This window comes from Mangifera indica, chromosome 20 (genome assembly GCF_011075055.1).
Source record: "Mangifera indica cultivar Alphonso chromosome 20, CATAS_Mindica_2.1, whole genome shotgun sequence".
Classification (NCBI taxonomy): domain Eukaryota; kingdom Viridiplantae; phylum Streptophyta; class Magnoliopsida; order Sapindales; family Anacardiaceae; genus Mangifera; species Mangifera indica.
The window spans coordinates 10,472,661-10,496,346 of record NC_058156.1 but is presented as its reverse complement, the minus strand read 5'-3'; the positions used below and the strand labels follow the sequence as shown (position 1 = coordinate 10,496,346).

The 23,686-nt window shown below is 33.5% G+C and overlaps 2 protein-coding genes and 1 long non-coding RNA gene across 5 annotated transcripts; all 3 read right to left on the bottom strand.

Moving 5' to 3' along the window:
• Nucleotides 1-1,509: 1,509 nt before the first annotated feature.
• Nucleotides 1,510-5,759, bottom strand: LOC123204335 (LRR receptor-like serine/threonine-protein kinase EFR). The gene is made up of 3 exons (XM_044620940.1): nucleotides 4,898-5,759; nucleotides 2,055-4,052; nucleotides 1,510-1,792 (listed from the first exon to the last, which is right to left on the bottom strand). Exons 1-3 carry the CDS (start codon nucleotides 5,757-5,759, stop codon nucleotides 1,629-1,631), a joined length of 3,024 nt encoding a protein of 1,007 aa, XP_044476875.1. The 3' UTR covers nucleotides 1,510-1,628.
• A 6,215-nt stretch (nucleotides 5,760-11,974) lies between these two features.
• On the bottom strand, nucleotides 11,975-14,196 carry LOC123204398. Of its 2 annotated transcripts, XR_006499539.1 has the most exons (4): nucleotides 13,871-14,196; nucleotides 12,957-13,229; nucleotides 12,694-12,823; nucleotides 11,975-12,375 (listed from the first exon to the last, which is right to left on the bottom strand). It is a non-coding gene; the product is annotated as an uncharacterized LOC123204398 (long non-coding RNA). The 2 variants fall into 2 exon arrangements; XR_006499538.1 differs by lacking the exon at nucleotides 12,694-12,823 and having other exon boundaries at nucleotides 13,871-14,192.
• Nucleotides 14,197-15,049: 853 nt separating this feature from the next.
• Nucleotides 15,050-20,648, bottom strand: LOC123204383 (probable LRR receptor-like serine/threonine-protein kinase At3g47570). 2 transcript variants are annotated; one of them, XM_044620986.1, is made up of 5 exons: nucleotides 19,349-20,648; nucleotides 19,002-19,214; nucleotides 18,495-18,932; nucleotides 15,591-17,588; nucleotides 15,050-15,518 (listed from the first exon to the last, which is right to left on the bottom strand). In XM_044620986.1, exons 1-5 carry the CDS (start codon nucleotides 19,533-19,535, stop codon nucleotides 15,166-15,168), a joined length of 3,189 nt encoding a protein of 1,062 aa, XP_044476921.1. In that variant the 5' UTR covers nucleotides 19,536-20,648; the 3' UTR covers nucleotides 15,050-15,165. The 2 variants fall into 2 exon arrangements, with proteins under 2 accessions (XP_044476921.1, XP_044476920.1); XM_044620985.1 differs by having other exon boundaries at nucleotides 18,495-19,110; nucleotides 19,245-20,648.
• Between the last annotated feature and the right edge of the window lie 3,038 nt (nucleotides 20,649-23,686).

Sequence of the window (23,686 nt, the reverse complement as noted above, 5' to 3'; positions counted from 1 at the left end):
GATTATTCTGTTGAGAAGACTGACAATTTTTCTAACCCCTTCTGGCCACCATCAGCTTGGGTACTTGCAGATTAGTAATGTTTTTGATGTAAGGGATTATCAAACTGTGGCTCAAAATCTCTTCTTTATGCATAATTTTTTTTCCCATTATTTCTGAATTGTTCGGTAGATTCATTCAGTAAGTGCTTGTTGGGGTTTGGATTTGGAATGAAATAAAATATAAAGCAGCTGAATTTCAGATAAACTTGTCAATGAGCCACGAATTACAATAAAAAAATTAGTTGAATGAAATAATTTGTCAATGAGACTAAATATTGTTTTGTTAACCAGTGTATTTATTTTATTAAGATCCATTCAGGATGGGATTTCTTTTATAAATTTGTATTTTTGTAGGCCTGGTTCATGGCTAAACAACGATTATTTCTTTGTTCTGAACCTTTGCCATTGTATAAGGTTTGGAAGGAAAGGACTCTGGGTTGGCATCATTACTTGACTACAGGCATTCAAAATCATTGCTCAGATTGCTCTTACCTCTGGCAAGTGTTCTGGAAAACTCATTGTTTTGGACAGCCTCTCATTTGTTTCACTCTGGCTTTCAGATGCAGCAAATGAAGCACAAGCTGATGTTATTTCACTCTGGATAAAGGTTTTGAAGCATCAAGGCTTGTTGCTAAATCCCAGAACCCAAGAGGAAGAGATCCCTTGCAGTTATTAGGTTATGGTTTGCAGGCAACATACCTTCCAAGCTTCTTTTGCGGTTATCATCAATCTTCCAGGAAGGCAGATCACCTGAGAGGAATGGGACTAGGGATGGGAAAAGGCAGATGAGGGATGACCCTTCGCCACCAGTCCCTGGTGCCAAAATCGACTAATGTGCATGTTTGACAGTCACATTATCCCGTGCCCCCGCGACAAATCCCTCTGCTACATAGGCAGCGACGCACATTTCTGTTGAGTAAATGCACTGCCTATCTCTCTAGAAATCTCCCTCTCTACAAGATTCCACAATTTCGCTCCAGCCTTGTACAGGTTACTGCTGCCTCTTTAAGAATCCAAAAACATGTGCACCGCCTATCCAGAATTCTCCTTCTAAAGTCGCAGCAAACCACTACTCAAAAAGAAGCATGAAGAAAAATTAAACTCGGCTAACTAACTGATTCGTGTTCACGATGAGGATCAGAAGAATGGCTATGAGAACGCAAATCCTGCTCGTGAACAAGTTTACTATGCATCACAACAAGCTGCTCGGTTGCCTTCTCATTACCAAAGCATGACCCCAGATGCTGCAGTTGCAGCATAAGCCGACGCCACAAAACAGATGCCTGTAGAAAGATTTCAAATGAAAAAAAAAAAAAAAAACAAGAAGATTGAAGATCAAAGACCAGAGCAAGAAAACACAACAGTTCCACTGAAGCTTTCAGAGGAAGCTTAAAGGCCATCTCAAAACGGTGCGTTTGGTTTAATGTGTTGAAGTAATGCTGTATCTGCAGAATCCATTATTCAAAGTTGAAATTGAAGGGAGCTCAAAATCCATTATTCAAAGTTTAACTAGATAGATAATCATCTACTAGAAAGATCATAAACAAGAAACTAAGAGCATAAATAATGTACATCACAACACCATTTATTTAGGGGCCTCCTACATCTCGCTGAAACTGCAATCTAATCTTCTTGAGTTTTGCCAAGGCATCTTTCATGTTGATCCTCTGTTCAGGTGATTCCATGGAACAATTTAAAGCCAAATTCATGATGCTTAACATGCAATTCACTTTGGCAACAAAACCATTCTCATCTCTTAACAAATTAGCATCCACAACTTCTGTTACTGCATCAGGCAATGATGCCTCCACCAAATTCTTTAAGCTCATTTCTTCAGCGAACATCTCATCTGTGGGCTTTTTTCTTGTGAAAGTTTCTATCAACAAAATTCCAAAACTGTAGACATCTCCTCTTGTGGACACAATCCCCATTGATCCATACTCTACAAATTTACATTAAATTCATCATCAAAAGTAAATAACATTCTAACTAAGATTTAGAATTAAAAACTTCACCTGGTGCCATGTACCCCATAGTTGCTAGTGTAAGGGTTTGTGTCTTCGAATCTCCTTCATCTAAGAGCTTGGAAATGCCGAAATCACTCATATGGGCAACCATATCTTCATCTAATAAGATATTCTGAGGCTTCAAATCACAATGGATGACTGGTGTTGAATAATCATGATGGAGATATTCAAGGGCCGATGCAACATCTATCATTATGTTCAACCTTTGTAGCATATCCAGAAAATAGTTGTAAGAATACAACCATTTCTCAAGACTACCATTCGACACGAATTCGAGTATCAAGGCCTTAAAATCGATGTTACAGCAGCTGCTCAAGACTTTTATGAGATTTCGATGACGAATGTTGCGCAATACTTCACATTCAGAATCAAAGCTTCTAAGTTCTCTTTCTACCTGCAAACTAAAGACTTTTATTGCAACTATAGTTCCATCTGAAAGTATCCCTTTGAATACTGAACCAAAGCTGCCAATACCAAGCAAGTTGCATTCACTAAAATTATCAGTGGCTTGTTGAATTTCTAAATATGATGTTCTTCTCCATGTTGCTAAAGGTAACGAATCAACTCGATCAACCGGAGAATGTTTTCTTCTATAATAACACCTGATGAAGATAAATGATACAACCACTGCCATTAAAACTGGCAGGATTGAAGGCAAAATATATTTCATTATGAGTGTTTTTGATCCTTTGATGGTGTCAACTTTGCAAAGAGGAACCCCTTGTCTCGGCAAACCGCACAATGCATGATTTAACAAGAATGATTGAGCAGAGAATGTTCTGAAAGGACCCTTGCTGGGAATCTCTCCTTGTAAATTATTTACGGAGACATTGAAGTTCTTGAGATAGGTGAGGGCCTCCAATGATTTGGGAATTTCACCTGAAAGACTATTGTTAGAGAGATCCAAGGATACCAAGCTTATCAATGCGCCAAATGTGTTGGGTATGGCTCCTTCAAATCTATTGTCTGCCAAAGATAGAGTTTCAAGAGTTTGAAGGCCCCCAAGGGTGGTGGGAATGTTTCCTGACAAGAGATTTTTTGACAAATCTAGTTCTCTCAAGACCTTCAAACTCTGTACACTTGCAGATAAAAAACCACTCAATGAATTCAATGATAAGTTTACTTGCAAAATATATTGAAGAGTCCATAAGGATGGGGGTATGCTAGAGTTAAATTTGTTGGAGCCTAATTGCAGATCTCTCAGAGAAGTCAAATTTGCCATGCATGTTGGAATTGGTCCAGAGAGCATATTATCATTTAACTGCAGTTTATCTATCATGTGTAGTTTGCAAAGCTCGTAAGGAATGAATCCCGAAAAGTTATTTTTATTTAGCTGCAGACCTTGGAGATTCTTCAAATTTCCGATCGTTGTTGGAATAAATCCGTTCAAGTCATTTTGCGAAACATCTAAATAAATCAAGCTATGCAAGTTACCCACCTCAGTAGGAATGCTGCCCTTGATCTTGCAATTGCTTGCAAAAAACTTCTCAAGAGTTGCAGATAAATTGCCGATTGAATGTGGTATGACGCCATACAGTGGATTATTGTCAAAGCCTACAGTCTTTAGTTTCCTGCAATTTGTCAAAGAAGACAGAAAGCTCCATTCTGCAGTAGGTGATTCAGTGGTGAAGTTATTGACCGCAAGATTAAGCCATTCGAGGAATTTCAAGTTGCCAAATGTGTTTGGAACAAGCCCAGAAATTGAGTTGAAGGGCAGATCTAGGTTAACGAGCTTGGAAGCATTGGTAATGGAGGTGGGGATTGTTCCAGTAAGTTCATTTGACCCTAAGTAAAGACCCATCAAGTTGGGAAGCCCATGGCCAATGGTTGATGGTAGATAGCCTGAAAGGTTATTCGCAGCTAGAGTAATCCTAATTATGGTTGAAATATTGAAGATTGAAGCTGGAATTACACCACTTAAGCTATTGAAACCTAGAAGTAGATGTTGAAGATTTTGCAAATTGCCTATCTCCTCTGGAATTTCACCTGCTAAAAGGCAAACATCTAAGTAACTGTGAAACTAAAACATTGAAACGTCTCAAAGATATAGGAAAGAGAAGCATACAAATATTAAAATATAATGGTTATATATATTTTGTGTTACTTTAATTACTTGATTTTGGATTTTGCCATAACCTAAATTAACACACTTTTGACTTTATCAACTCAAGATATGTTGACGCATATTTATTAACAACAGCGTATATATTTGATTAAATGATTTTAAATAAAAGATAAAGTAATACCTAATTAAAGGGTGACACATTATTTGTATATTCAAATTGTGTATAAAAAATGTATACACATAACATTACTCTTTACTATAAATATATTTTATCTTGATTAATGAACTAAATTAATTTATCATTGATGTATAAAGAATGAATGGAACTTGGGATGGTCAATCTAAATAAAGAATAATGTTATGTGTTATCAAGAGTAATATTATTCTTAATTTTAAATTATTCCATCATCTTTATATCTAATTATGTATTAAAAAATATGTGCACCGTTTTATTGCTAAAGAGTAATGTATATTTTATCTTGATTAATTTACTCAATTAATTATTGCTTACAATAATTATACCTGCTAAATTATTGTAAGCAAGAGATAAACATAAATTTGCCAAAACATTTATTAGATATTAAATAAAATGAACATGGAGATTACATTTTATTGACAGCCAAATTATATTAGGAGAGAATAATATCTAATTACTTGATAACAAATTATTTATATACTAAAAAATATATTCATATAGTTTTATTGATAAAGGATGCACACGCTAGCTAAAAGTAAATTATGCTTACAAAATATGGTGGAATCATACCTTCTAAGTTGTTATGACCAAGATCCAACCACGTAATCTTACTTGAATTTCCAATATATTGCGGTATGAGTCCTGTAAATTTATTGTACGACAATGAATAAACAACAGCCTCGCTGCAGTTGCCTAAACTTCTTGGAAGCTGGCCAGAAAGTCCATTGTAAGCTAGAGTTAGCCATTCAAGTTTTGGAAGACGATTACAGAGACCATCCGGCAGACTGCCAGACAAAGAATTGCCGCCTAAGCGAAACACTTGTAGCAAGGAACAGTTGTAGATGTTGCCCCAAGGTATGGAGCCCGAGAGAAAGTTATCTGCCATATAAAAAATTTTCAACCTGGTGAGCTTCGCAATCTCTGATGAAATGCTTCCTTGGATATTATTGTTGTGTGACCACAAGGCCTCTAGCGTAGTTACATTGAAGAGAACATTTGGGATGGTACCTGAGAAATTATTATTTTCAAGTTTTAGGATTCGGAGTTTGGATAAGAGACCAATAAATCCTGGAAAACCTCCACTTATTCTATTGTTATCGACAGAGAAGACTCTCAGTCGGTGTAATTGTCCCAGTTCATTTGGCAGATGGCCATGGAAATTGTTGTAACTAAGATCGAGATTCACCAAGAATGAGAGATTGCCCAGGTGTGGAGAGATGGTGCCACCGAGATCCATGGATGAAAGGTTCAAGACTGTGACTCTTTCATGGCGACCACCACAGGAAATACCAATCCAGTTACAGATTGGATTAGAAATGGACCAGTTATATGCCAGTACACTGTAAGGATCGGAAGTGATATGTGCTTTGAATTGAAGAAGTGCAGATTGATCGGTTGTTAAATTTTTCGCTGTCACAGCCAAGGTAGCCATGAAACAGTAATGCAAAAACAAATAGATGCACAAAATATTCCCCATTTAATTGTGAGGTAGGAGTATGAAGTTGGATAAAAGAGAGGGATAAGAACTTATATATGACTCTGTCAAAGTGAACAACATTTTGCCAGTGGACTGTATGCTTTCATTCCACTTTCATTTCTTACATAAATTTCTTCAATTTCTTCCTCTTTTCTCACATCTTTACAAAATTTTTCCATCAAAAAGACTAAGAAAAGACAGAGGTCAAAGATAGACAAAAAGCCACAAATGTTCTTACTTCTTTATACAATTATTCCATCAAGAAGACTAAGAAAAGATGTAGCTCAAGGATTAACAAGGACCCACAAGCATGCTCCTTCCAACAATGGTTGTTGTAGCTACCAATTTGATTGAAACATGAGTGGAAAACACCAAAAATCAAGTAACCTGGTCTAATTAAGTGTGAAAAAAAGAAGAATTAATCTTAGTCTAATTTGACATTGCTACAATATTGAACTCAGCTTGAAATTATAGCTAAACTTGAGTTAAACTCATGCTCAATCAAGCTTGAGTTTGGTTCGATCTAAATTCACCCTAATCAAAACATTAATTTAAACATTTATTATTTAAATCCCTGAAAGTAGTCAAATCAATCATGGAAAAGAGGGTGAGGAAAAATTGACAAAGGAGGGAGATGAGACAATCATTAACAATGACTAGGAAATTGATCGAGGTCAAATTTGGCCATACATGGTAAGAATGAGGATATGGTTCTCAAATCCATCAATAATCATGATTAACACCCCAAAAAAATAAACATTATAATGAAACAAAACAAACCTAACTAGTTCTTATACATTTGCATAGACCAGAGGATATTAAGATAAAAAATCAATGGGTAGGAACTTTGATGGCCTTCAAGAGGAGAGGATAATGGATTTCAAATATATTGGTGTTTATATATACATTTACTTGCAAAAAAAAGAAAATCAAAACCAATATAAAAACTGAAGAACATCAATAGACTTGTATAAAGCTGAAAATTAACTTGGAAAATGGATAAAGAGAAGCAGGTCTGTGCAAAGAGCACAAAAAATGAAGAACAGAGAAATGCAACAAAGAATGAACAAGTTGTAATTAAAAGCTTTCCGTTTTCTGGAGAGAATTAGAAAAGTATTACGTGATCTCTGCATTGCTCATCACTGCGATTTACCCAAATTCCAATTAACCTACCAGAGAGACTGATATTTTTCTAATATTTTAAAACCTTTCCATTCACATATATAATTAACATAAATTTATGACAATTTAATAATATGCGAATGTCATTTAGTTGAAAATACTAAAACTGAGAAAAAATTGGCAAGAAAAATTAGAACAATTTCAATTGAACCTTGAGAGAATCGACATTTAATTTAAAAAGGTTCAAGATTGAAGTTGGAGAAGATGGATTTGCAGGATTGAAGTTGGAGAAGCTAAACTAGTATAATTCGATTATACTTTAAAACTGGACTGAAACATTTAAAAATTATGATTTGATTTGGTTTTGGTGGATAAATTTTTTAAAAATAATTTTCAATTTGAGTTGTAGTTTTGACAATTTTCAAATAAAACCGAACCGTAAATTTTATTTTTAATATATATATATATATAACTACATTTGATAAAAAATTTTAATAAGCAACTTGTTTTTTCTTCATATTTATATTGTCACTCTCTTTACATGTATATTATATATATATATATATATATATATATATATTTCATATTTATTTTACATATTTATATTAAGTTGTAAAAAACGATAGGCTAATTAATTTTATTAAATAATGTTTATTTTGAAGTGAATAATTTTAATAGGTTAAAACTATAATTAAAACCGAATTACCAACAATTTTTCTCTTTTTTTAAAATAATTCTTCGTCAGTTATGCTTCTTCTCTAGCACTTCAAACAAGTTAAGGTTAATATGGAGTTGGTCATTTTGGATTAAAACTAAATTTCAGTTTATTCTTATTCAAGTTTGGCCTGAATCCATATAATCCTAGATGGGCATATTTTGAATAGTAAAATAAAATATTTAAGATGAACATACATAATTCAATCCAAATTCTATTAAAGTTAAATATTAAAATTTTAGATTAAAAATGCAAATGTATTATATTTTTTTCTTTCAAAAGATCAAATCTATTTCTTTTGGAGCAAATCCAAAGATAACTATTTTTCTAAACTCTGGTTCAAAAAGAAAAAGCTAATAAATTACCCTAAAATTGAATGAAATTTACCGGGTAAAACTCAAGAAGTAGTGTTGCGAAGATGAAGACAGTCAAATAGCTTGTTGTACTATATATTATTATTATTCTTTATAACACATTATCAGTCTTAATGTTTTGCGTGATTAGGGTTTAATTTCAAAAAGTAACCTTTGAATGCGTCAATAAAACAAAGAGACTAAACTTTTCTTATTCAAGGTAAACAAAGAAACTGAGACCGAATACTTTCATTTCTTACATAATTTTCTGCAACTTGTTCCCCTTTTCTCATGTCTTACACAATTTTTTTATTAGAAAAATTGAAAACAGAGACAGCTCAAGGATTGACAAAGACCCAAAAACATTCTCATTTTTTTATGCAATTTTTCCATCAAGAAAACTGAGAACAGATGTAGCTCAAGGATAGATAAAAACCCACAAGCATTTTCACGTCTTTACACAATTCTTTCATCAAGAAGAATGGGAGCGGACCAACTAAAGGGTAGACAAGGACCCATAAACATTCTTATGTCTTTTACACAGATTTTCCATCATAAAGACCAATAACAGAGGCCTGACCCAGTACACATTTAGTCAACTGTCCTCCTTAGCCTAGTACACGTTTAGTCAAGGGTAGACAAGGACCCACAAATGATATGTGATTGGACTATCCTCTTTAAGCGCAATATACGTTTAGTCAACTGTTATGTTCTTCAATCCAAATGTGATCATTTCCTATTATAAGCTACTATGCTAAGTTTGGGTCATTTTCGTAACTTTCGTCTGTGACTCGAAGAAACTAATTAAGTTATTATTATTTATTATGTTTCTTTAGTTCACTAAAAAGAAAATAAAATTTAAAAAAAGTTAATGAAAAATAAATAATCTTGTGAGTAGACCTGGTCACGGTTCATGAACCGTCGGTTTCGGTTCGGAACCGTCGGTTCACGGTTCGAAAACATAAGGACCCTGAACCGAAACCGTAACAGGACGGTTCGTCCACGGTTCAGAACCGCCGGTTCCGGTTCGAAACTGACGGTTTCGGTTCGAAACCGATATTGAACAGTCAATTCTAATACATGATCTTGATTTAATTTTTAAATTATTCATTACAATAATTAAAAATTAAAAGAAAGGCTTGGACTTAATTACAATAAATAAAATTAATTATATAAATAAATTATATGATTAATTATAAAAGATAATAAATAAATAATAAATAAAATTAATTATAGAAATAAATTCTATAATTAATTATGAATTGTATAAAAAAAATTGAAATTGAAATTAATAAAAAATTAAGAAAGAATTTAATTAAATTTGAGAAAATTTGATTGAATTGAAAAATTGAGAGAGTATTAAGAGTTTAAAGAATGAAGATAAGAGTTTGAAGGATTGAGTGAGAGAGTGGAGAGATTGAAATTTGAGAGAATGGAATTTGAAGGGGTATATATAGGAAAAAACTTTTTTGAAAAAAAATAAAAATAGGGGGGGTGAATTGAGATTCAGAGGGTCCCCTGCAATTTTCCCTTCAAGCCAACGGTTCCCTACGCAGGAACCGTTGGCTTTTTTAAAAAAAATCAAAAAAATTCAAAAAAATTCAAATTTTTTCGGTTTAGCACAGTAAACCGCCGGTTCATAAACCAGGTGTGAACCGACGGTTTCACGATTCCAATTTATGTAAATCGGAACCGAACCGTAGAACCCCGGTTTCGGTTTCGGTTCTGTCCGGTTCCGGGTCTGTTGATTCCGGTTCCGATTTTAGGCGGGCCGGTTTCGGTCCAGTTCACGGGCCAAACCGGCCCGTGGCCAGGTCTACTTGTGAGTCCAAACCCTCCATTTTCAGCTTGTTATTCATCAATCTTCTCCTTCAAATTTCTGAATTCACTCTCTTGAATCATGTCTACATCATCACCTTCCAACAGCTCCTCCTCTGCAGCCACCAACATCTGCTCGCCATTGTCGAGAAGAAAACGTCTTCGATTGATCTTGATCGCCCCTTGCGTAATGTCATTTCCCTCACTTACTTTGATCATGAAGCGATCAATCTTGAGGATGATTCATGATGAAGCAACTCACTCCAACATTGAGCATGTACCGGACTCCATGCGCTGCGATCTCTTCATAAATTACTTAAAGCCCCTCTGTCTCGTCGAGATGCTCTTCCCAATCTCTTTTGATAAGGATTTGTTGAATTATATTAGATTTATAAATATGAAGATCAAAGACTCATAGTAATAAGATAACATACTTAAGATGAACATATATAATTTAATTTAAATTAGTAAAATATTAAAATAATAGTAAAATATTATATTTTTTCTTTTAAAAGATCAAATCTATTTCTTTTGATGCAAATCCCAAGATGACTATTTTTCTAAACTCTGGTTCAAAAGAAAAAGCTAATAAATTAAGCTGACATTGAATGAAATTTATTGGGTAAAATTCAAGAAGTACTGTTGCGAAGACTGTGAAAAGGCTTGTTATACTATATATTATTATTATTCTTCTTCATAATGCATCATCATCAGTCTTAATGTTTTACGTGATTAGGATTTAATTTCAAAAAGTAACCTTTGAATGCGCCAATAAAACAAAGAGACTGAACTTTTCTTATTCAAGGTAAACAAAGAGACTGAGACCAAATACTTTCATTTCTTACATAAATTTCTGCAACTTATTCCTCTTTTCTCATGCCTTTACACAATTTTACATAGGCTTCTGTCACCACCACCATTCCACTGTGTTGGATCTTAGATCTGACTTTATATATTTAATTTTTTCTTGCTTTTGGTTTTTCTTTCATAAGAAAAGCATTTGATAGCTAATTAATTTGGATTCTGTATTCCCAAATGAGAAAGTTTTGGAGCCACTTATTATTGCAAACTTCACCTATTTGAGCTTTTTTTTTTTTTTTCAAATAAGAAAAATTTTGCTCCACTTTATTGCAATTTAGCCTTTTTAAGGGTATTGATCTAATTTAGAAATTATGTAATATCAAAAGAATAAAAAAATATAATAAATTTATGGACCTATAAATAAAAGAAATTTTTGTCTTTTATCCTAGATTTGGATGAACATAGAACTAATGATTTTCGATATGATCCATAGACCTAAGGATGGGGGTCTGCTAAAGTTTAATTTATTGGAGCCTAACTGTAGATCTCTCAGAGAAGTCAAATTCACCATGCATGTTGGAATTGCTCCAAAGAGTATATTATCATTTAACAACAGTTTATTTAACATATGTAATTGGCAAAGCTCGCGAGGAATAGATCCCAAAAAATTACTTTTATTTAGCCACAGTCCTTGGAGATTCCACAAATTTCCCATTGTTGTTGGAATAAATCTGTTCAAGTCATTTTATGATAGATTTGAAAGAGTTTCCATCATAACGTATAACAAGTAAATCACTCTTTTTATCTCTGCTTCCTGGAATTATGTCCTATAAGAAGCACATTGACTCTTGAAACAAAAATCTTGGCCTAAAGTAACAATAAATCAAAAATAAAAGAAGAAACATGGATGAAGGTGTGTGTCTTGATGTCTTGACATTTAATGAGTAATGTTCCACCAAATTTAGTTATATATAATATTTTTATTGAAGGGCTCAGCAAAAATGTGCTATTGAACTATCTCAACAGAAAGTCTCTCTCTCTCTCTTTTTTTTTTTTTTTTGGCCAAAAAAATATAGAAACTTTCAGCCTGAATTACAAACCATTGCAATTGATGTTGCAGAATGTTAGGTACCTGCTGGACTTCGCTGGAGACCTGGAATCAATCTGCTCTGTTGCTGCAAGTCTTTCTTAACGGGTGAATACTGGAAAATGTGATATGAGGGAAATGTATATGGCTGCTGGAGTGTTCGATTACTGCTTCTGCTGGATAATGGTTCTGCTGAAGTTGGAATGTTGCTGGACAAAGATTTCTGGAATTTGTGACTGCTGAAAATATGTAGTAAATAAATTCAAGAGCAATGTATGAAAAATACTAATTGTATTGATAAGGTTTCAGTAATACAAAGACAGTTCTCTGCTACTGTATTCAGCATAAAACTCAGCGGAAAAAAAAAAAAGAGAAACGAAAACATAAACTATCCAGCATTTGAGAGGCTGGAAACTCTCCCTTCACTCCCTTTTTCTCAAGTTTCTTCCCTTCCTTCCTCTTGATTCATTTCCAGCTTTTATTTTCTCTCCATAACTGTCTCTCATGCTCTGCTCTTGCCACATTCCACTCTTCTGTCTTTGTGGTCCAACCTTAATTTTAGTAAGAGTGACACTTGTCCTGTCTTGTGCTTGTGCCTTTGTTGTCTCTTTCTTTCTTTCAACGGGTATATACATAGGTCCCAACACAGAAACACTCCTAACAAGATGCCATGCCCTGTGCAAGACAGAGGAGCTTAAAAAATAGGGAATACATGGACATATGAAGAGCTGCTCCTTGTTTTAATTGGGAAAAAAGATTAAAAGCATAATAAAATAAATCATCCAGAAATTGCAAGACATAGATGAATTTATATAGCAGTAGAAGCACAAGCTAAGTGATACATCTAATTACAAGGTGGTGGTGGATTAGAAAAACAAGATTAATATGTTTGCATGAATATAAAAATTAAGAGAGCCTTCTACATTTGTTGGCAAGAACACATGCACACCAAATGTACAAAATGAGAAAAAGGAAAATCATAACATCCAGTACCATAAACATGAAAAAGTGGCACAGGCACCAGTCAATACAGTAGGAATGAACTTGCATATCAACTTCATTGAATGTTGTCAACATTGCAAATGTATTCTGAGAGTCCAATGTTGTAGCAATCATGAACAATCTGACGTGACAAGCAAGATCATCACAGTTTCTTCAATAAGATGTTTTCTTAAATAATGTTTCTGAGAAAATAAAAACAATAGACATCAACAAACATTTTTTGGTCTAAAGTAGAGAACCATGACGAAACTCACCCGACTTTCCCTGTCCTTAGGTGGAAGCTGGGGCTCAGTTGCAGAGCGCTTAGAAGGCAGCAGAGAGGGTGCTTTAGGCTACTTATCCAAGACAGGTGCTGTTTCAACTCTGGGTTTTGGCTTCACCTCTTCTATCTTTTCAGCAAGAGATGGCTTAGAAGCAGCCCTCTCTGGTATTTTCTCCAAGGGAGCTACATGAGCTACACCTTCACCAGACTTTGAAATGATAGCGATTTTGAAACCTGTTTCCACAGTTTCTCCTTTGGCTACAGGCTGCAAGAAATTAAAACACAGAAGCTAGCATCAACATTAATAAATCTAACCACAGCAGAGATGGGGGAAAAAGTAACCATTGTGCAAAAAGCTAGAAAAGTAATAAGAATAGACATTTTAGCATTCCCTCTTTAATCACACCTGCTTCTGGACTTGCAACATCAATTGTTACCTAGCAGGACATTAACATTACAAGTATTAAGAAAATCCCAGTTTTCTAAGTCACTGGTAAAAGGCAAAGGAAATCCTAGATCAGATGCACAAAACCAAGTCTTGGCTTGACGAACCATTATAAACCATTACAATTTAACTTTCACCAATCTTATGCAAGAAGCAGCAAACAAACATTACCAAAGAAGTCAACCTCCATGGAAGCAATTAAAAAATTCATTCACCCTGAGCACAAACAAACTCAACCTAAAGCCTAGTAGATATGAAAAGAATCAAACCACAAAGGTTATTGGAAGAAAATGAAATATCAATTAAACAACTTTTCCCAAGACATACAAGGAAATTTCCAGGCCTTCCAAAATCACCGATGAAGTTTATCCATAGATTAGCACAGATGTAAAAAAGGCTGTCACAAGGACAAAATAACAAAATTATTCCCCATGCTCCAACTTTAAAATTTAAGAGCTTACCAATTGAGATGTCTCTAGCAGTTGAGCATGTTGCTCTTCATCATTCACCTTATCCAGCACGACGTGCTCAATAAATATTTTTTGCTGACTGAAAGTTTAAGATTAAAAAATGAGTTAAAATCTGAAATATTTCGCAAAAAGAGAGGGGGAGAGTCACCGAGAGAGAATTGCAAATTAATTTTCAAGAAACATTGTGAATCAATTGCCGGAGAGGAGACGACTTTCGACGCCGGAAACATCAATAGAGGAAGCCAACATTTGACAAGTTTTGTCGGTTAGGGATTTTGACAAGTTCTGGAGAAATTTGAGTATTAAATTTTATTTTCTATTAAATATTATTTAATTTTGATAAAAATATGTGGGTCTCTTTTATTGTTGAGATATTTTCTCTGGGAACCAAGTCGGTTCAGTCTGGTAAACCGACTTGGTTTGCGTAGATTAAGGTCAAATTTATTTAGTTTAAATTTGTGCCGAATTCAAATAAAAAGCTTTTTAAATTGGGCTAAATTTAAGCTACAAGATGTTAAAATCATTATTGAAGTTCAATTTGAATTTGTAGTTTGAATTCATAACTTGATTTCAATTACAATTTATTAATCAAATCGATGGTTTAAATTCATAACTCGAATTCTGTAAGTTCGCAACTTGTTTATAAAACGATATCATTTTACTAATTATTTAGATAAAACAACATCATTCGTCAATGAATTACAAACTTAAACCATCAATTTAACTTATGAATTCATACTGAACTATATTTTATTTGAATCAAACTCAAACCAGTTGTAATTTTGGTTCAACGAACTCAAACTAGATTTTTTTTTATCCAAGTTAAACTTGAGTTATGAGGGGTTTGGGCTTAGTTCGGTTTATATCTTACTCTAATTTTTTATAAACCCATAAAACCAATTAGGATGGGTTCATAAGTTTTTTAGTAAGAAATTCAAAATTCCATCATTGAAAATATATGAGAATATAAATACTCCGATTATTTAGGATACAGGGTTTATTTTCAATTTTTATATATGTAGAGCTATAGTAGATTTAACAATAAGTGATTGTACATATGTTGTTCTTGTTTCATCATTGATATTGTTTAAATAAAGAAGATAAAGTCATTTTTGTATTTCTTGTTTGGGTAATACTGTTACCTGTAGAATCCATTATTCAAAGTTCAAATTGAAGGGAGCTCAAAATCCATTATTCAAAGTTTAACGAGATAGATAATCATCAACTAGAAAGATCATAAACAACAAACAAAGAGCATAAATAACGTACATCACAACACCATTTATTTAGGGACCTCCTACATTTTGCTGAAACTGCAATCTGATCTTCCTGAGTTTTACCAAGGCATCTTTCATATTGATCCTCTGTTCAGGTGATTCCATGGAACAATTCAAAGCCAAATTCATGATGCTTAACATGCAATTCACTTCGGCTCCAAAACCAATCTCTTCTCTTAACAAATTACCATCCATAACTTCAGTTACTGCATCAGGTAATGATGTCTCTACCAAGTTCTTTAAGCTCATTTCTCCAGCAAACATCTCACCTGTGGGTTTTTTTCTTGTGAAAGTTTCCATCAACAAAATCCCAAAACTGTAGACATCTCCTCTTGTGGACACAATCCCCATTGATCCATACTCTGCAAATTTACATTAAATTCATCATAAAAAATAAATAACATTTTAACTAAGATTTAGAATTGAAACTTCACCTGGCGCCATATACCCCATAGTTGCTAGTGTAAGGGTTTGTGTTTTCGAATCTCCTTCATCTAAGAGCTTGACAATGCCGAAATCACTCACATGGGCAACCATATCTTCATCTAATAAGATATTCTGAGGCTTCAAATCACAATGGATGACTGGTGTTGAATAATCATAATGGAGATATTCAAGAGCTGATGCAACATCTATCACTATGTTCAACCTTTGTAGCATCTCTAGGAAATAGTTGTGAGAATACAACCACATCTCAAGACTACCATTGGGCATGAATTCGAGAATCAAGGCCTTAAAATCGATGTTACAACAACTGCTCAAGACTTTGATGAGATTTCGATGACGAATGTTGCGTAATACTTCACATTCAGAATCAAAGCTTCTAAGGACACTCTCTTCTTGCAAATTAAAAACCTTTATTGCAACTATAGTTCCATCTGAAAGTGTCCCTTTGAATACTGAACCAAAGCTACCAATACCAAGCAAGTTGCACTGGTTGAAATTATCAGTGGCTTGTTGAATTTCTAGATAAGATGTTCTTCTCCATGTTGCTAAAGGTAACGAATCAACTCGATCAACTGGAGAATGTTTTCTTCTGTAATAACACCTTATGAAGACAACGGATGCAATCACTGTCACTAAAATTGGGAGAACTGAAGGCAATATGTATTTCATTACTAGTGTCTTTGAACATTTGATGGCGTCAACCTTGCAAAGAGGAACCCCTTGCCCTGGCAAACCACATAATGCATGATTTAACAAAAAGGATTGAGCAGAAAATGTTTTGAAAGGACCTTTGTTGGGAATCTCCCCTTGTAAATTATTTACGGAGACATTGAAGTTCTTGAGATAGGTGAGGGCCTCCAATGATTTGGGAATTTCACCTGAAAGACTATTGTTAGAGAGATCCAAGGATACCAAGCTTATCAATGCTCCAAATGTGTTGGGTATGGCTCCTCCAAATCTATTGTCTGCCAAAGATAGAGTTTCAAGAGTTTGAAGGCCCCCAAGGGTGGTGGGAATGTTTCCTGACAAGAGATTTTTTGACAAATCTAGGTCAATCAAGACCTTCAAACTCTGTATACTTGGAGATAAAAAACCACTCAAAGAATTCGATGACAAGTTCACCTGCAAGATATACTCAAGAGTCCATAAGGATAGGGGTATGCTAGAGTTTAATTTGTTGGAGCCTAACTGCAGATCTCTCAGAGAAGTTAAATTCTCCATGCATGTTGGTATTGGTCCAGAAAGCATATTATCATTTAACAGCAGTTTATCTACCATGTATAATTTGCAAAGCTCGTAAGGAATGAATCCCAAAAAATTATTTTTATTTAGCCACAGACCTTGGAGATTCAGCAAATTTCCCATCGTTGTTGGAATAAATCCGTTCAAGTCATTTCCCGAAAGATCTAAACTCATCAAGTTATGCAAGTTACCCACCTCTGTAGGAATGCTGCCCTTGGTCTTGCAATTACTTGCAGAAAAAATCTCAAGAGTTTCAGATAAATTGCCGATTGAAAGTGGTATGACACCATACAGTGGATTATAATCCAAATATAGTTTCTTTAGTTTCCTGCAATTTGTGAAAGAAGACAGAAAGCTCCATTCTGCAGTAGGTGATTCAGTGGTGAAGTTATTGGCCGCAAGATCAAGAATTTCGAGGAATTTCAAGTTGCCTAATGTATTTGGAACAAGCCCAGAAAATGCGTTGATGGACAGATCTAGCTTAACGAGCTTGGAAGCATTGGTGATGGAGGTGGGGATTGTTCCAGTAAGTTCATTTACCCCTAAGAAAAGACCGTTCAAGTTGGGAACCCCATGGCCAATGGTCGATGGTAGATAGCCTGAAAGGTTATTCCCAAGTAGACTAATCCTAATTATGGTTGAAATATTGAAGATTGAAGCTGGAATTACACCACTTAAGCTATTGAGACCTAGAAATAGATCTTGAAGATTTTGCAAATTGCCTATCTCCTCTGGAATTTCACCTGCTAAAAGGCAAACATCTAAGTAACCGGGAAACTGAAACATTGAAACGTCTCAAAGATATAGGAAAGAGAAGCGTATAAATATTAAAACATAATGGTTATATATACTTTGATTATTTTATGTTACTTTAATTACTTGATTTTGGATTTTGCCATAACATAAATTAACACACTTTTGACTTTATCAACTCAAGGTATGTTGACGCATATTTATTAACAATAGCATACCTATTTTTAATACATAATATAAGTATAAAAATGATGTATTATCATTTGATTAAATGATTTTGAATAAAAAAATAAAGTAATACCCAATTAAAGGATGACACATTATTTGTATATTCAAATTGTGTATAAAAAATGTATACACATAATATTGCTACTTACTATAAATATACTTTATCCTTATTAATGAACTAAATTAATTTATCATTGATGTATGAAAAATGAATGGAACTTGATGACATATATTTATTATGTGTCATCAAGAGTAATGTTATTCTTAATTTAAAATTATGTAATCATATAATGACATATTATCTGTATATCTAATTATGTATTAAGAAATATGCACACAGTTTTATTGCTAAAGAGTAATGTATACTTTATCTCGATTAATTTACTCAATTAATTATTGCTTACAATAATTATACCTGCTAAATTATTGTAAGCAAGAGATAAACATAAATTTGCCAAAACATTTATTCGATATTAAATAAAAAGAACATGGAGATTACATTTTATAGCCTTATTGACAGCCAAATTATACTAGGATGAGAATAATATCTAATTACTTGATAACAAATTATTTATATAATGAAAAATGTATTCGCATAGTTTTAATGATATTGAATACAAAGACCAGCTAAAAGTAAATTATGCTTAAAAAATATGGTGGAATCATACCTTCTATGTTGTTTTCATTAAGAAACAACAAGGTAAGCTTACTCAAATTTCCAATATTTTGTGGAATGAGTCCTGTAAATTTATTCTCCGAAAATGAATAAGCAACAGCCTCGCTGCAGTTGCCTAAACTTCTTGGAAGCTGGCCAGAAAGTCCATTTGCAGTTAGAGTTAGCCATTCAAGTTTTGGAAGACGATTACAGAGACCATCCGGCAGACTGCCAGACAAAGAATTGTTGCTTAAACGAAACATTTGTAGTGACGAACAGTTGTAGATGCTACTCCAAGGTATGGAGCCCGAGAGGAAGTTATTTCCCAGACGGAAAATTACCAGCCTGGTGAGCTTCGCAATCTCTGGTGAAATGCTTCCTTGGATTTTATTGTCGTGTGAGCACAAGGCCTCTAGCGTAGTTGCATTGTAGAGAGCATCAGGGATGGCACCTGAGATATCATTAAATTCAAGTTTCAGGATTTGGAGTTTGGATAAGAGACCAATGAATCCCGGAATACCTCCACTTATTGTATTGTTACTGATAGAAAAGACTCTCAGTCGGCGTAATTGTCCCAGTTCATTTGGCAGATGGCCATGGAAATTGTTGTAACTAAGATCGAGATTCACCAGGAATGAGAGATTGCCCAGGTGTGGAGAGATGGTGCCACCGAGATCCATGGATGAAAGGTTCAAGACTGTGACTCTTTCATGGTGACCACCACAGGAAATACCAACCCAGTTACAGATTGATGGAGATTCACCAGGAATGAGAGATTGCCCAGGTGTGGAGAGATGGTGCCACCGAGATCCATGGATGAAAGGTTCAAGACTGTGACTCTTTCATGGTGACCACCACAGGAAATACCAACCCAGTTACAGATTGGAATAGAAATGGACCAGTTATATGCCAGTACACAGTAAGGATCAGAAGTGATATGTGCTTTGAATTGAAGAAGTGCAGATTGATCGGTTGTTAAAGTTTTCGCAGTCACAGCCAAAGTAGCCATGAAACAGTAATGCAAAAACAAATAGATGGATAAGATATTCCCCATTTAATTGTGAGGTAGGAGTATGAAGAGGGATAAGAACTTATATGTGTATATATTTTGCCAGTGAACCGTATGCTTTCATTTCAATTTTTTTTCTTAAATAAATTTCTGCACCTTCTTCCCCTCTTCTCACGTCTTTACACAAATTTTCCATCAAGGAGACTGACAATAGACACAACTCAAAGATAGACAAGAACCCACAAACATGCTCCTTCCAACAATAGTTAATGATAGGGCCCTCTCTCCCTAGGCTAATTTGTTGTAGCAACCAATGTGATTGAAACTTAAGTGGAAAACACCAAAAGTCAAGCAACCTAGGCTAATTAAGCGGGAAAGAAGGACAAATTAATCTAGTCTAATTTTATCAAGCTACAATACCATCAATTTGATACAGCCATTTACCCAAATTCCAATTAATTTGATAATAATCAGAATAAAAAAAAAGGGCCAAAAGACTTATTCCCATCAAAGGTTTGATGTTTTCCCAAACTCTCACCTATTAAGTTTTGAAAACCCAAAATCCCACCTATAAGCAGTTAATTTAAACAGTTTCCATAGTAAGAAGGGCATTTAAGTAAAATCTCCTATTTTTTTAAAAACGTTTCTCTTTAACCCCAAATCTGATCAAATATGAGTGCGTCGGTTGAGTTGTAGTCAATAAAATACCCTCTTCACTAAGTTCCTTCCCAATAGTCAACTGTTGTCTAGCCTATTCAGCCTGGATTTTCAACTGCTCAGAATTTTCTTGCAATATGATCAAAGCTTTCTTGGAGTATATCTCATATGCTTCTCGTGATACACTGTGCATCTTTAAAGATTGTTCTTTAATAAGTAATCAATAAAACTTTTTTCCTTTTGTTTTCCTATAGAATTCGAAAACATCAATAAACTCAAGCTCACCGATTCCTCCTGGGATGCAGCAGAAGCGGCAACTGACCGATTAATCGAAGTCCGCCGAAGGTAGAAATGAGAACCAACGCCGAGGCCATTTGCAATAGAGAGCGAAGCTTGACAGCCACAAGAATTAAAGCAAAGAATGGCGTCGTATAGAGAGCTTTCTTCACTATACTGTTGCTGAAACTAAATGTTAGGGTTTTTTATTGAAATAACTTACTACTTCGATTTGGGGTTAAAGAGGAGCGTTTCAAAAAGAATAAATGATTTTACTTAAATACCCTTCTTACTATTGTAAACTGTTTAAGTTAACGGCTCACAAAGTTTGGAAAAACATCACAACTTAGATGGGAATAAGTCTTTTGGCCTATAAAAAACACATAATTCTTATTAATTACCTGGAATACGCCGTCGAATCTTTAGTCTGATTCCCTAAGGAAACACACAGAAAATTAAATCAACAGAGTCCGCTAACAAAAATACCCTTTCCCTTCAAAATGATAGACAATTTTTACATAATTTTTGTCACCAAGAAGACAGAAAATAAACACAGTTCAAGCACAGATAATAGATAATTATGTAGCATAGAAACAAAAACATGAAAACGTTTTTTTTTTTAAAGTATAAAAAGAAGTAGAAAAACTTATAAATAAGAAAAATATAAATGTTTTTTTTTATAAATATCAATTTTTTATAATAAAAATATATAACTTGTATAGTATAAAAATAAATAATAAAAAAATAAAGGGAAAGAATATTTTAAAATAAAATCGTAAAACCTATTGTAAATTATTTTTATATAAATATGTATAGATTTTTAAGAAAAAATCAATAATACATACTAATCTATATAACATATCAAGGAGAAAATAAATAACACATCAAAAGTGGAGAGTAGATAAATTCAATATGCGATTTAGAGGCACTTCAGATTTCAAAATATAAAAGATGTGTATTTAATCAATTTTATGATTTTTCTTTTAAAAAAAAACATGTTTGAAAATTTAACCCACTCTAATTAGATTGAAACATAAGTGGAAAACACCAAAAGTCAAATTTCCTAGTCTAATTAAGCATGAAAGAAGGAAGAGTCTGTTTTGACCCAGCTACAATACCATTAATTTGATATTGAGATTTACCCAAATTTCAATTAATTTGATAGTAATTAAAAAAACATAATTATTATTAATTATCTAAAATACACCATCGAATCTTAGTCTAATTCCCTAACAAAAATACCCTTCCCCTTCAAAACAATAGTTGGGTTTGAGTCATATTCCAATAAACCTTTGAAAAAGCCATTCAAAATGAACCTTGAGAGAATCAAAATTTGATTAAAAAGGTTCAAGATTGAAGTTGGAAAAGATGAATTTGTAGGATTGAAGTTGGAGAAGTTGAACTAGTAAGGATATATGTAATTCGTTTCATAATATAAAATCGAATTGGATCATTTAAAAATTATGGTTTCGTTTGGTTTCTGTAAAATGGTTGATAAATTTTTTTAAAAACAATTTTCAAATTAAACCAAACCATAAGTTATATATATATAAATAAAATTAATTTTATTAAATAATATATATTTTGAAGTGAATAATTTTAATAAGTTCAAACTATAATTAAAACTAGCTCATCTATGATTTTTTTTTCTTTTCCAGTGATTTTTTTTTTCAACGATTATTCTTCTTCTTTGACGATTATGCTTCCTCTTTAGCAATTCGAACAAGCTGAGGTTAATATCAAGTAGATCATTTTGGATTTGAACTAAATTTGAGTTGACTTTTATTCAAATTCAGTTTAAATCCATATAATCCTAGATGCATATATTTTGATTAGTAAGATGACATAATTAAGATGAATTTACATAATTCAATCCAGATTAGTAAAATATTAAAATTTTATATTATAAAATCTATTTCTTTCAAAAGATCAAATCTATTTCTTTTAAATGCGCCAATAAAACAAAGAGACTCTCACCACCACCATTCCACTGTGTTGGATCTTATATCTGACTTTATATATTTTATTTTATTTTCGCTTTTGTTTCTTCTTTCATAACAAAAGCATGTGTTGACTAATTAATTTGGATTTTGTGTGTCCCCAGTGAGAAAAATTAATTTGGAGCCACTTATAATTGCAAACTTCACCTATTTGAGCTTTTTTTTTTTTAAAATAAGAAAAATTTTGCTCCACTCTCTTGCAGTTTAGCCTTTGTAAGGGGATTCATCTAATTTAGAAACTATGTAATATCAAAAGAAAATGTCACTGTAGTAAAGTGTATTTAAGTTGCTGTGTAATAGAATATGTTGTAAATAAATTCAAGAGCAATGTACGAAAAATACTAATTGTACTGATAAGGTTTCAGTAATAGAAAGACAGCTCTCTGCTACTGTATTCAGCATAAAACTCAGCATTAAAAAAAAAAAAAAAGAACCAAAAACAAAAACTATCTGACATTCGAGAGTCTGAAAACTCTCCCTTTACTCCTTTCTCCTCAAGTTTCTTCCCTTCCTCTTGATTCATTTCCAGCTTTTATTTTCTCTCCATAACTGTCTCTCATGCTCTGCTCTTGCCACGTTCCAGTCCTCTGTCTTTGTGGTCCAACCTTAATTTTTGCATGAGTGACACTTGTCCTGTCTCGTGCTTGTGGCTCTGTTGTCTCTTTCTTTCTTTTAACGGGTATATATATATATGTCCTTACATAGAAACACTCCTAACAAGATGCCATGCCCTGTACAAGACAGGGGAGCTTAAAAAACAGGGAATACATGGACATATGGAGAGCTGCTCCTTGTTTTAATTTGGAAAAAAGATTAAAAGCATAATAAAATAAATCATCCAGAAATTGCAAGACATAGATGAATTTATATAGCAGTAGAAGCACAAGGTAAGTGATATATCTAATTACAAGGTGGTGGTGGATTAGAAAAACAAGGGTAATATGTTTGCATGAATATAAAAATTACAGTCACAATTTAAACATTAATTTTGAAACGTCTCCCCCACTATTTTCACTTTTAGAATGTAAAAGGCAGTTGTGAACACTTCAAGTTTGTTATTATAAAGCAACTTTGATTGGCAAATTGCTTTCTCAAGTAGTCTTCTTGAGAAATTCCAGTCTGTTGTTGTGTCGACAAATTCTACACAAAAGTACAAAAGTTTCCAGCAACTTGGCCAAAGATGTCAGCACCAATTTTGCCTGTTCTTCCATTAGGAAAACAATATCATGTTGATAAAGTCTTGATTCTAACATTCAAGTAAAC

Coding starts and splice junctions, on each gene's coding strand:
- LOC123204383 (XM_044620985.1), bottom strand. CDS start 19,535: ATGGGGAATATCTTATCCATCTATTTGTTTTTGCATTACTGTTTCATG. Junction 19,111..19,244: donor TGGGCAATCTCTCATTCCTG/GTGAATCTCCAT, acceptor CTCTCATTCCTG/GTGAATCTCGATCTTAGTTA. Junction 17,589..18,494: donor TAATGAAAACAACATAGAAG/GTATGATTCCAC, acceptor GCCTTTTAGCAG/GTGAAATTCCAGAGGAGATA.
- LOC123204335 (XM_044620940.1), bottom strand. CDS start 5,759: ATGGCTACCTTGGCTGTGACAGCGAAAAATTTAACAACCGATCAATCT. Junction 4,053..4,897: donor TGGTCATAACAACTTAGAAG/GTATGATTCCAC, acceptor GCCTTTTAGCAG/GTGAAATTCCAGAGGAGATA. Junction 1,793..2,054: donor TATGGGGTACATGGCACCAG/GTGAAGTTTTTA, acceptor ATTTGTTAAGAG/ATGAGAATGGTTTTGTTGCC.